The following is a 12,361-nucleotide window of genomic DNA, read 5'->3' as shown; positions in this document are numbered from 1 at the left end:
TACTAGTATTCCATCACTAGCTTAAATGTGAGGGCCGTTTCTCTGCTCAACCATTACCACCTTGCCTAATTAGTAAAAATAATAATCAAATCCCATCAGAGCAATGCCTGTGATGAGGAGTATACTAATTCATTTGTCTAGCTCAGCTAACAGCTTATCTTCCTAATTCATCCCCACATATACGATTATATGATTCTGATGAGCCACTGCTAGTTAGGACTATAAAATCAATCACCTTCCACCCCAGAGATCCCCTACTTTTTCTGTCCCACTGTCCCACTGTCCCACACAATGGATTCCTATATGATCATCATCTACTATCTCTTTCTCCTGCTGCTCTTTGGATATTTTATGGTCTTTCACTTTCCAAACATGTCTTCTATCCCATCTTCTTCCGTGCCATCTCCTGGCCCGGCTTCAATAAACAAACTAGTGGACGAAATTACCAACTACTCATTCTATCATCACCCATCTTGGGCCCCAGCAATGGTCACACCAGACTTTACTGGCTACTATTCAAATTCTTAGAGAAAGCGACATGGTCCAAACAGAAAAGTTATCAGATAACACGCTTTCTATTTCACTCACTAGATTTAAAGTTCCCGTGGGGCTATATAATCTATTGAACAGTCTACACTACTAAATTAGATAACCTGTGGCCTATCTTCATGGATAAACTAGCTAAAATCATGAACTATTTAATTAAATCAGATCTCTACACCAAAATCCATCATAGGAAACCAGAGGATCCGGAGCCTGATCTAACCACGGGACAACTTATGAAGGAATTATACAAGGATGTGATCTTCTCTAACAAGAGCTTCTGGGACAGGGCTGAAATTGAACAGGCTCGCCAGCATTTTGCTGAGTATCTCTGTGTTAGTAAAGGGCAGGGCTATGGTCTCTTTAAAGGATGCCTTATTATTAATGAACAATTACTTAAGTTGATTATTACTAGTCCTGTTCCTCGCTGGGGGAGACCCCTTAATGGCAAGGTCAGCTGTATGGCTTCGTTGGTATGATCGATGGGCGGTATCCTAAGACGCGGTATGATCTGCAATATGCTGGCTTCATACAGGTTGAACTGCCTTGCTTATGGCCTCGCAATTAGCAGTTGACTAGTAAGTACATGTGGGAACTGTGTCCCTCTGTTCCTGAGGGCTTAATCCCCGTGTATGATGCTGGAACTGGAAAAGCATATAATGAAGAGGGGAATGTCCATCTAATTACGACAGATCAGGGTGTTTGGCTGTTTTGAGGGTTTTATTTATTTTGCATAGCGTTGGAACTGCTGTAGTGCACTTCAAAGCAACTGAACCCCTGGGGGATATTCTCACACTTCCTACAGTTTCCGTTCCCCCCCCTTTTTTTTTTGCCTGTATTATATTATCAGATTATATCACTAGGATAGCTGATCTTCCATGTCCTTGCCGAGTATCTCTGATTGACTCGCCTTATCCATAATTATGGGCTCATCATGCAAAAATCTAGGTCATTTGACGTCTTGTTGGTCTTCCAAACTTATTCCACAAATGCTATATGAGTAAGACGTGCTACGAATCAAGCACATACGACCACAGGGTGTGGAAAACAGGGCTATTCCACTAATATTCCTGTCACTCCAGAGACACGGTGAAGTACATCATATATACCCCAGTTCTGGATGATCCATGAGGTCTTGATCGGGTTGTTCCCAAGTTTCCATCCGAAATCTCATGCCGGTCTCTTTCTGCACCACATCCCAGAGCAGATTCCAACTTTCCAGGTCGTGATGGAAAGACTTGGTCGTGTATTCCTCCGGCAAGGGTGGCGTCTTTCGCTGGACATGGGCGGCATTCCGCCCCACGATCATTGACCCTAGTTTGGGCGTAAGCATCTGTTCAGTGAATGTCTGACTCGTTTAGCATTCGACAGTCAGGCACCGAATCCTGTTCCAAACAATTCACTCCAGTCCAAGTCCAAAAGCTGATCAATGTCCTGCATAGCTCCCAGATCAACCATATCAGAACACCCTTGATGATCCCGTTGCTTTTGTATCAGTTCCCTCGCTCGAACTGCCGTGCTGAGAGCTACATTCGCCCCCATTCTGAACTTCACCGGCAAGAATTCATTCGGCATGTCTCGAGATTGGAACTTGTCAGTAAGTTGGCTGAACTGGTCGAGCAATGACAATGCACGAGACATAAAGTCTCCTGGAGTTACTGACAACCCTGGTAATAACCCAAGCCCCTGGTTGATTGTGCTGCTAAGTAGAAGCAGATCAAAATCAAGAGACTCCCAGTATCGGAACCGCTTTAATAGTACGAGGAAGCAGACCGCGTTCAAAACAATCTTATGAAGGCGGACGGGCGCAAATAGCCATTTGCTTTCCATTGAAGAAGCCTTCTGAATCAGGCAAATCGCCGTGCTATAACCAAAAGCCACCCAGGAGGACGGTGAGCTGGCTTGTTTACCTTCGTCCGCACTGAGGGCAATGATATAAAGCATGAGCTGAGTGCCGAGATATACAATGTGATCTGCCAACGACCAGGAAGCAGCACATTGAATCTCTAGCACGCGCAGGTCTGTCTCGAAATGGCGAACCATTAGATTGTACTCATGTGTCGGACACCCGGTGGTCCATTTGTGGCTCCCAAGTGCTGAGCTAATCCGCGAGGCCACTGAGGCTATCTGCAATTGACAGAGCAGGGTTTCCCGAAGCCAGGGGCCCTTCGAGGCCAGTATCTCCAGGAGGCCGTCATCGAGCTGGACTGTGGCTGGAAGTCCCAGCTGAGCACTGACACTGAGAAGAATGAGAATTGCCATCACTCGGTTTGCCATTACATGCTATACTCACCTGATATTCGAAATAAAGCAGGCTACCCATGTCATTTGCCGTATATGTTCCATATCTTCCACAGGGGAGGGATGAGCCAGGAATTCTCTTCCATGACCCGGTCTATGAAGGCCTAGGCGAAGTCCAAGATGAGTAGCCTGTGCAATGAGGGCATGCGATGGATCTTCATTTCTGTCGAATGGAAGTGGCCAGTGACAGAGTAATAATAGTGCTTGCATTGTCTGAATGGTACCACTTGCCGACAGCAAATGATTCGCCAACAGCGATCGCACAACATCAACAAGCGACAGATAGAGATCATAATGCTTTGACAATCGTCTAAGAGCAGTCAACATCACCACTGAGAAAAGGAGATCAGAAGAATGAGTGTAGGCACTGAAGACTGCTTGACCGGGAAGAATGGGGAGGAACATGTGGTAATTAGCATAATATCTAGTATGCTGTTAGTGAGAGTCTGGTTAGTGACATGACCATAGATAGTCCTACTCGTTCAAAAGGGTCTGGACCACTGCTTGTGGTATGCAGACGCTCCCCACGGTTTTGTCCATCGAGGAAAGGTCAATCCTCTCGGTTTCTTCGTTTATACGAAGACATGAGCGAGGGCTCATGACATTGTTAGCCCTACTCTGATATCGCTGGTCGTGACTTTGCAACTGGTTCTTGAGTTGCTGCAGCTCTTGTTCGATTTCGGCTAGCTTCCTGTTCCATCAGATCAGTTATAATCATCACGGATCGTCGCTTCAACGGCGTACTGTTGCTTTTTTTGCCGCCGGAAAGACGGGTCGATTGAGCACACTTTGTTTGCCTTGGAGCATCTTAAAAAGGGGCAGGAAGCTTATCGTACCGATCGCACGCTCGCTGCTGAACTTAAACTGCTTTCAGTAGTAAAGGGGGTGCTGTTCCGAATACCTTCATTTGGCGGCAATATACGCACGCCACATGGTCCACCTTTCTCCCTACTCATTCTGGTTATGTAGAGTCGATACTATAATCACTATCAAGAACAACAATGAGATCCTCATGTAGTCTATGAAGTGGGTGTGTTTTTTGGGATGTCCAGCATCCAATGATCGCCTCTTCTCGTGCCGAGTTGCCGGTGATGACTGAATTATGGTGACTAATGATGATGGGACGGGTGGACGCAACTACTGAAGTGCCCAAAAGAACCTAGGTACTAGGTACTAGAACTTCCAAGTCCCACCACCATTTCAGTGACTACATAACATAGCTCATACAGCAGATCCTACTCAATTTCTACCATCCTTCAATGATGTCAAACCTGACACGCAATCCATCTGCAGGTGCAGCGCCGACTCCCCGCTGCGTCAATTCTTCTTCCCTGTTGGGGTCCTCGAGTTCCATCCGGAATCGACCTACAAGTACAGCAAGCAGACACGCCAATTCGGCCCTGGCAAATGTGGCCCCGATGCAGTTGCGTGGACCTTGAAGAAAGGTGAGGATTCCAAAAGCATCGCTGACTCCTCCTGAATTGACACATCCATCTCGCACCCAGCGCTCAGGGTTGAAGTCCCCAGCATCGGGACCCCAGAGTTCCACATCCACGTTTGTGACCGCCGGGGAGATGGTAAAGACGGTGCCCTTGGGAATATGATAGCCAACCACAGTTGTGTCACATAGTGCTTCTCGGATGGTCGACGGCACAGGAGGGTAGAGGCGTAGAGTTTCATTACAAACTGCTCGCAGATACAGCAGGCTATCCAGATGACCAGCGGAGGGAACCGATCCGCCATCAGCAACGGATGGCAATTGCGAACGAACCTCTTTTCGAAGACGATCCTGTATCTCCCGATGCTTGCAGAGCGTGTATATGGCCCACTGAAGGGCGTGGGATGTGGTCCCGTGTCCAGCGGCCAAAAAGGTCATCATTTGATCCACCAGCTCGCTATCAGTGAACATTCCGCTATCGAGGGCAACAGCTGCTATATCCAGGTCTCCCTGGCCCGAGGACCCTGATGTCCTTTCCCTCTTCTTTACCTCAACATCAAGCTCTTAGGCGAATGCGTTCAGCCGGGACCTCCCACAGAACATTGGTGTTATCATCTCTCACCTTCCAAAAATTGGATACCATATCAAGCATTGTGCGGTGTTTTGGGGGTGGGGGGAGGAGGGGCGGTGGAAATGGATTGTTATGAGCATATATATACAAACTATACATTTAACTTGCCCGTCAATGCAGCAGACAGCACCCAAGTTAGTCTTGGGTATATATTTGACTAATACCGCCAGCCTCTACTTTTGACAACATCAATAATTCAGCCAATCCCGCCCCCAAACAGCTCAGTTCCTGCAAGTAAGGTACAGTAGAGCCCTAAGGAACTACAGCTTCACTACTGTGGCTCCTTTCTTAGCCAGACAGCATTGAGCTCCTTTCAACGGTCACCTCCTCATGCACTTGAATGGAGTTGACATGCGGCCCTCTGGGAGAACTGACGAGCCTCTCTTCGTCCGTTTCTCTCACAGTTTGAACATACGAGGATGTCTCGCCGCGAGGAATATCAAATCCAGTATCACCCAAAGTGGTTGATGTCGTGGTCTCGAGATCACCCTTTCGAGGCTTTCTACCCAGAGGCTTCATGCGAATTCCCGGGTTCGGCTCGCCGCTCTCGTCATGCTTCTTATAACCCTCATTGGAGTCTTTGAACCGCGACCCGTGGACGATATGGCGGTACAGGGGGCGGATGGTGGGGATGCCGACGCAGATGAGTGTCGCTGCGAGCTCGACGGCTGACCAGATAATCAGATTAATTGTGTCCTCTGGAATGTACCACGTATGTCAGTTTTGTGAAATCCCAGGGACGGCAGGGGGAGGAAGGCTACTGACCGGTGTAGTTGGAGCTTGACAATCCGCCTAACTCAATCGTTCTGATCACACCGCAGATTCCGGCTCTGGGACAGTCAGTCAGTCAGCGTCTACTGCGAGATACACGGAAGGATGGCAACAAACATAAAGCCCAGACTCAAGCTTATGGCGATAACCAACTTCTCCTTCTGCTTCATATTCAGATTCCAGATGAAGATCCAAGGCAGGATGGCAAAGTAAAAGTCTACCGCGGCACACCAAGCTAGTTCGGTCAGCTCAAGTAGTCTGGTTGCGCATTCGTATCGAAACTCTTACAGCCAAGTAATACTGAAAAGGGAACGACGTTGACGACAGTCCGCCCGGGGACGCGCGGATCATAAATGGACCTTGATGGCAGCCGCTGGGTCCAGAAGATCGCGGCCGTCATGACCGAGACAATGGACAGACTGACCATTGACACCCAAATCGACACTCGATGCCAACTCTTGACCACAATGCGGAGGAGGAAAATACCCAGAGACAGCTTGGCGATTGCCATTCCCAGGACGGCAAACGTTTGCCCGATCATTTCCATGTAAATCGCGTGCACCGCTTCGTCCATGGACAAGGTCATGATGGGTTGGCCGAATCCGTGCTGGTTGGATATGGTGAGAAACACGGTGTACAGAAGCAGGAAGACCTGGCACCAGTCAATTCTCGAAACACTTGCAAGATCATGCTATGAACATACCCAACCAAGGTTATACACATGATCGTCTAGCCCTAGGGCCTGGATAATGAAGATTCTCGTGTACATGCGCAGAGGCACCAGGATGAAGGATAGTATAGTCATTGCCCACATGACGGCGATGGCTTTTGTGCCTTTATCCATTGCCATTGTGAAGTCTGGTCTTCTGAGGATGGTGTTTCTTTTGACCTTGGCCGAGGAAAGATGTTTGGTTCAGTTCAGCTTGCTGGTTTCAAGCAGATAAATATACATGCAGTTTCGTACTTTCTACTCAAAATAGGCCGTCTGTGAGCTGTCATTCTAACGGCGTGCTGGAGATCCAATAATTGATACTTTGCATTGCCAAACGAGCGCCTCGATGATCCATCAACTCGATAGATATCAGCCATTGTCATTCAAATTTGGGAGATGATAGACCGTGCCCACATATCCCAAATATCGAGAGAACCTTGATTTAGAGGCGGTCCACAGGACAGGGTCAGGAAACTTCTTCCGAAGTTTCTTTTGTGATAGGTCCCAGCTCGTATATATTGGGCCTTTTATCCGTCCAATCATGATTGCACTTGGAGCGGCAGATTAGGCGTCATGTTCGACTAGCCCCTGCGAGGTGTCATCTGGCCCCCGCTATCGGTTTGACAGGACGCACAGGACACTTGCTGCCTGGATACCTCTGAGAGGTTTCCAATCCGGTCCGTGCCATGTACTCCTTGTAGGCATCTCGTCCGATGGGACCAATCAAGAGGATTTTTCAGGAAGCCACAATGGTGCTTTTCACCCTGAAGACGGCCCGTGCGGATTCAAGTTACCTATTCTGTCTCGTCCGTGCATTAGTGAATGTTACCAAGGCGTTAACCGAAGATCTAGACCCCAGCTTCCAATCTACAGTCGAAGCCTCCGCAGGCGATAAATTGCCATGGGACATGGCGTAAATAGTACACATCCCAGGTTGATGCCCCCTGTCGATTCTGTGTCTGTTTCTGTTTCATTCCCCAAAAACACAATACAATTGTCGTCTCTCATGGATGCATTTCAGTCTGTGGCGTTCGATTACGGACGGAGAGTCCTCGTCAACCCAGTTTTTGGAGCTCTATGGGCTGCTCTCATTGTCTGGTATCTGGTGACGTATCTCATCTCCCCTCTACGCCGCTTCCCCGGTCCAATTCTCGCAGGTATGTGAGGTATATCCCAGTTCTGGTGCAACAAACCTAATGGATGTACTTGTGACAGGATGGACCAACCTCTGGCGGATCTATCACGTCCGGAAGGGAAAGGTGCATACCATTACCACTGAACTGCACAAAAAGTACGGTCCAGTTGTTCGGATCGCGCCCAATGTGGTAGACTTGGATATGCCCGAGTTGATCCGCACCATCTACAGCACCCGCGGCGATTACCGCAAAACCGAGTTCTATCATGGAAGTAGTGCCAAGAACAACGGCAAGATCATCTATAACCTCTTCAGCGAATGCGATCCGCAGGTGCATGCGCAACAGAAGCGGCCGATTGCAAAGCATTACTCCATGTCGGGTGTGCTGCCGCTGGAACCTCATATCGATGAGACTATTGGCTTCTTGTGTCGGAGACTGGAGGAGGAGTTTATTGATGGACCGAAAGCTGGAAGACTTTGTGATATTGGCCAATGGCTGCTCTACTGTAAGTGAGGGCATCCTGGCCACAAGAATCACTTGCTTATTTTGTGTTGGTTATAGATACCTGGGACGTGGTAGGAAAAGTCACCTTCAGTGAGCCCATAGGGTACCTCGAAAAGGGCTATGACTTCGACCACACCATCGCCATTTCCGACAAGGCCATGGATTACTTTGCGTTGGTGAGTCAACTGCCTATTCTCGACCACCTCCTCGACAAGAACCCCATCTACCGGATCGGCCCGCCGTCCTTTGGAACCATCACCAACATCTCCATCCAACACCTCGTCGACCGCCTCCAGGGCAAAGATACAGCATATCACGACCCAAGCAAGCCGGACTTCCTCGATAAGTTCATCGAAGCAAAAACCACGTTCCCCAATGTGGTCGACGACGCTCAGATCATCTCCTACCTGATGATCAACATGATTGCCGGCGCGGACACCACCGCCATCACCCTCAACGCGGCGCTGTATTTTGCGCTCAAGAACCCCGCCGTGTGGAAACGATTGCAGGAGGAGACTTCATCTCTCCATTCCGAGTCATCATCCACAATCGTACCATTCAAAACTGCGCAGGATCTACCCTACCTCAACGCGGTCGTGCGCGAGGCCATGCGGATGCACCCCGGCGTCGCCATGTGTCTGGAGCGCTACGTCCCAGACGAAGGCCTCACCCTTCCAGACGGACAGTTTATCCCCGGCGGATGCATCGTCGGCATGAATCCCTACGTCCTAGCCCGCAACCAGTCCGTCTGGGGCGAGGACGCTGACTTCTTCCGGCCTGAGCGGTGGCTTCGCGACCCCACCCGCGAGACCGAGGAGGCGTACCAAGAGCGCCTCAAGCGGATGAATGCTGCGGACCTGACCTTTGGTGCGGGGAGCCGGGTGTGTATTGGTCGGCACTTGGGGATGATGGAGGTGTACAAGGTGGTGGCCACGCTGGTCTCGAGGTATGAGGTTGAGTTGGCGGACCCGAAGGGGGAATGGAAGACTCATAATAGCTTTTTTGTTCGTCAGGAGGGGATTGAGGTGAGGCTTCGTCGGCGGAGGACGTAGTCAGATCAGTCTCTATGTTTCATAATTGATTGTCTGCGTTCAACGAGATTATGTGATTAGTGAAGAAGATGGATAATGTGGATATCATTCATGTAGTTGTTAAGTGGCAGTGACTAATGTTATGTACAAAGGGTATGTACAAATATCATAAACATAGCCAAGAACGAGAGCGACAAGAAGCGTTTCAAATTGCACCAGTCCTGTCTATCAGCTCAACCTCTAGACTGGATTCCACGCCAGTATGCTGAAAAGCGGCATCCCTCCAAACATTCAGAACCCCTTCCGCCGGTGCATATGCAGCTGGATCTGTCCACGCTGCTGTTGCTGCTTTTCCCTTTACCTCGTATACAAACCCGTGACTTACCAAAGGAGAAAAGCACTTCAGATCCATACATTGGAGCCGTGGCATGCGCTGCGCTGCCCTTCCAGCCGAGATATAGAATTCCTGAATACGTTCCACCGCTGCTTTTGCACGGTATCTTGGATGCCGGATCATCTCACGAAGCGGCCGTACAGCACCCGCATCCTCTACTTCCTCAATACGGCCTGTTTCAAAATGCCACTCTCCGGACGGGCTTGTGTCTCGATACTCCAGGCGGAATGTTGTTAAATTCGGCCAAAATGGGAGCTGTCTGTTCTCATCGGTATTAACAGGCCAGAATAACTCTTTCCCTACAACAGCGTATTGCAGAGAGAGTGAGGTAAGCTGCTGTGAAAAGCCCCGTAACTGAGCACTCAAGAGGTCCTCCACTTTCCCTTGAACAAGGTCAACTGGGTCGAAGGTCTCACATCCGGGTGCTTCATTGTAGAATACAAGGTCAAGTCTCTGCACTGATGCTGGCAAGAGATGAAACGAGTTCGCAAATTCTGTGAGGGGTCAGCTTGATAGATATACAAGGGGATAAATTCTACCAGCCCGGTTGCGCTTGCGGAGGTCTTGTTCTCGTTTTTCGTTATCCCTGAGGTTCAGTACCACTTTCCGTAACCGTGGCATCTTTGACACAAGGACAGCTGTTGCTGAGGGTCTAATCAACCGTTCATATCTCGACCCCCCGTAGATAGTAAGTGTAGTCACTGCCATCACAGGCGGAATCCTCTTCAGGCTTTCCTCAGAGACATGGAGATAAGATCTTTCAAATCTCAAGTCCAGTTGGTCCTCTTCTCTTGTGTCACAATCTGCTTCACGTCGTGGTCTTTCCCGCCTGGTGGCGTAGATAGGGGACTGTGCCTGAACGAATAGTTCGATTCCTCGGTGGTTCTCTGGCCAGGTTGCTAGAATCCGGAGAATATCTTGTATCGTCCGGACAAATAGTTTATTATTGTGACTGTGCTCGGCAGCTGTCTCCAAGTAGGCACGCGCTCTAATATTGTATGGCTGAAGTTGGATAATGAGATGAATTTCCTGAACATATTTCTGTCTTTGCTTATTGCTAGCAACAACTTGGGAGAATTCCTTGAGCTGCTGGGGGTGTTCAGCTTAAGGGTTGCAAACGTGCGTTGCTCAATGCAGGCCTGCCACTCCCGGCTAACTGTTGCATATTGAATCAGACTGGAGTTTGTTGAGACATCGAGGTAAGAAATGACCAGGGAGATAATTTCCAAGGGCAGCCAATATTGCCCCATGATGGACCTCAGGATGGGCAGGTGTATTATATTGATTGGGTCCAGATCGAAGACGGAGGAAATGGCGTGAGATCAAGTCGATTTGTATTGACCAGAAGGTCCAGAACTATTTAAGTCTAAGCTCTCGCTAACGAGATACCGGGGCAACCTTTGCCCGCTCCTTTAGCGACATAATTATCATTGAATCTCTTCATCCCGGAGACCCGGACGAATCGGCTGTTGACCACAAAGATACCACTCAATTGGTACCCTGCGCCAAGATGATCTTTAAGTCTCGTCTTTAGGTCGTCATGGGGCATTATAATGATGAGGAAATATGTCTCGACCCATTGAAGTGGACATTAATGAAAAACGTACGCTTAGACTCTAGTCGCCTCTTAAAGCGCATTTTTGTGTAACGGGGGATGTCAATCCAACTGAACTTGGTGTATGGATTTTCGCCTGCTACATCCCTTTTGGTTAGAAGCCAGTGAAAGTTCGAATTCGGTAAGACATTAAGGTACCAAACTGTCAGGGTATTTCAGCTTCAACAATAGCCCACTAGCATGCTAAGATGCTTCATCCTTGCACAAGCTCTGCATAGGCAGGCTGCTCGCACTCATTTGCTTCAAATCGGCCGGGAACATGCTGATCGTATGTCAGTGAGCAAGTCTTCAAGCAGTATAAGATTATCATACCTTGTTGACTTCTCCGACCCACTCTCAAGGATTTGTTTTCTGATCCAGAGAAGACGCGCTTCAAAGTCCCCACCACGATTGCTATGTGGATAAGAAACCCCAGACGGCGGAGACATATTAAGAAAATGACACAGCGGTTGCCAGCCATCTTTCGCGTCGAATATTAGCAGACGGTGCGAAGGAATAGTCTTCTTGACTCGCTCTATATGCTTCATATAGCGCGCAATCATTGCCTTCTTATCGCTAAACCCTTGTAACGCACCATCACGGATGATAGCACGTGCCATTCTCCGAAATTTGTGCATATGTTCCGGCCATTCTAACTCTGTCGACATGGGCCAGTCCTGGATGGTCTTGACCATGCCTCAGCATCCCGGACAGTTAATATCACCTTCGCATCGGGATATTTTACTGCAAGCTCCTCCCAGAACTCAGCTGCCGGCCAATCGACAGCGGCATCATATCCCATAAATGCGCGTTCCCAGTCGCCTGTGCGGGTATGGTAGGCCTCAATAAAGAGGTCAGGATCCTGGCTAAGGTCGAGCAGGGCTGATTGCATATGGTGACATGAGAAACTGGATGTAGAAATTAGCAGACTACTTCAAGACATGTGCATGAGACTAATCAATTACCCTAATAGCTCCAGCGCGTGACAGAGACTCAGTGTACCTGTACGTCCCCAGCCTGCTCCTATAATCTTCAAGGGGGGCATTATGTCGGACTGGGTAGTAGCCGATGACAACGATGTTCCCAACGATGTTCTAAGTCACAAAGCCTTTATAGACAAAATGGAGGGAAAATACGGTGTAGAAATTTTGCGCACGCCAAGGTGACAGAGTTATCCCTTGTTTTCTTTCAGCTTCTTGTCCTTCACAATATCATGTGACACTGTGATGGTTGTACATGCAAGGGGTGCAGTTAAATGTTTGCCGGCAAAGCCGGAGGACTTGAATAATTATTACAGCTGGACAAC

The 12,361-nt window shown here is 48.8% G+C and overlaps 7 protein-coding genes across 7 annotated transcripts; 2 read left to right on the top strand and 5 right to left on the bottom strand.

The window, feature by feature from the left end:
• Nucleotides 1-668: 668 nt before the first annotated feature.
• Nucleotides 669-1,258, top strand: P174DRAFT_458970 (uncharacterized protein; the record flags this gene model as incomplete). Its single annotated transcript, XM_024829727.1, has 3 exons — nt 669-962; nt 1,001-1,078; nt 1,112-1,258. 3 exons carry the CDS (start codon nt 669-671, stop codon nt 1,256-1,258), a joined length of 519 nt encoding a protein of 172 aa, XP_024684025.1.
• Nucleotides 1,259-1,431: 173 nt separating this feature from the next.
• Nucleotides 1,432-3,864, bottom strand: P174DRAFT_386848 (fungal specific transcription factor domain-containing protein). The gene is made up of 4 exons (XM_024823328.1): nt 3,589-3,864; nt 3,323-3,535; nt 2,837-3,268; nt 1,432-2,782 (listed from the first exon to the last, which is right to left on the bottom strand). Exons 2-4 carry the CDS (start codon nt 3,442-3,444, stop codon nt 1,915-1,917), a joined length of 1,422 nt encoding a protein of 473 aa, XP_024684024.1. The 5' UTR covers nt 3,445-3,535; nt 3,589-3,864; the 3' UTR covers nt 1,432-1,914.
• Nucleotides 3,865-4,042: 178 nt separating this feature from the next.
• Nucleotides 4,043-4,934, bottom strand: P174DRAFT_449846 (cytochrome P450; the record flags this gene model as incomplete). Its single annotated transcript, XM_024828884.1, has 2 exons — nt 4,043-4,843; nt 4,905-4,934. 2 exons carry the CDS (start codon nt 4,932-4,934, stop codon nt 4,091-4,093), a joined length of 783 nt encoding a protein of 260 aa, XP_024684023.1. The 3' UTR covers nt 4,043-4,090.
• A 184-nt stretch (nt 4,935-5,118) lies between these two features.
• P174DRAFT_404142 (uncharacterized protein) lies at nt 5,119-6,534 on the bottom strand (the record flags this gene model as incomplete). The annotated part of the gene is made up of 5 exons (XM_024824019.1): nt 5,119-5,611; nt 5,679-5,743; nt 5,802-5,919; nt 5,973-6,336; nt 6,388-6,534. The coding sequence occupies 5 exons, from the start codon at nt 6,532-6,534 to the stop codon at nt 5,202-5,204; spliced, it is 1,104 nt and encodes a 367-aa protein (XP_024684022.1). The 3' UTR covers nt 5,119-5,201.
• An 868-nt stretch (nt 6,535-7,402) lies between these two features.
• P174DRAFT_386843 (cytochrome P450) lies at nt 7,403-9,168 on the top strand (the record flags this gene model as incomplete). The annotated part of the gene is made up of 3 exons (XM_024823327.1): nt 7,403-7,553; nt 7,612-8,037; nt 8,094-9,168. The coding sequence occupies 3 exons, from the start codon at nt 7,403-7,405 to the stop codon at nt 9,086-9,088; spliced, it is 1,572 nt and encodes a 523-aa protein (XP_024684021.1). The 3' UTR covers nt 9,089-9,168.
• A 104-nt stretch (nt 9,169-9,272) lies between these two features.
• Nucleotides 9,273-10,082, bottom strand: P174DRAFT_419363 (uncharacterized protein; the record flags this gene model as incomplete). Its single annotated transcript, XM_024824780.1, has 2 exons — nt 9,273-9,955; nt 10,001-10,082. 2 exons carry the CDS (start codon nt 10,080-10,082, stop codon nt 9,273-9,275), a joined length of 765 nt encoding a protein of 254 aa, XP_024684020.1.
• A 1,177-nt stretch (nt 10,083-11,259) lies between these two features.
• Nucleotides 11,260-12,100, bottom strand: P174DRAFT_429796 (sulfotransferase family protein; the record flags this gene model as incomplete). The annotated part of the gene is made up of 4 exons (XM_024825591.1): nt 11,260-11,338; nt 11,389-11,741; nt 11,780-11,963; nt 12,021-12,100. The coding sequence occupies 4 exons, from the start codon at nt 12,098-12,100 to the stop codon at nt 11,260-11,262; spliced, it is 696 nt and encodes a 231-aa protein (XP_024684019.1).
• Between the last annotated feature and the right edge of the window lie 261 nt (nt 12,101-12,361).

This window comes from Aspergillus novofumigatus (assembly GCF_002847465.1).
Source record: "Aspergillus novofumigatus IBT 16806 chromosome Unknown P174scaffold_3, whole genome shotgun sequence".
NCBI lineage: Eukaryota > Fungi > Ascomycota > Eurotiomycetes > Eurotiales > Aspergillaceae > Aspergillus > Aspergillus novofumigatus.
This window is presented reverse-complemented; position numbering and strand designations above follow the sequence as displayed.

What these genes read in the sequence shown, in the direction of transcription:
- P174DRAFT_386848 (XM_024823328.1), bottom strand. Translation starts at nt 3,444, where the DNA reads ATGAGCCCTCGCTCATGTCTTCGTATAAACGAAGAAACCGAGAGGATT. An exon ending in GTCCAGACCCTTTTGAACGA is followed by an intron (nt 3,269 to 3,322) that starts GTAGGACTATCT and finishes ACAGCATACTAG; the next exon opens with ATATTATGCTAATTACCACA. An exon ending in TGCTTTATTTCGAATATCAG is followed by an intron (nt 2,783 to 2,836) that starts GTGAGTATAGCA and finishes CATTCTTCTCAG; the next exon opens with TGTCAGTGCTCAGCTGGGAC.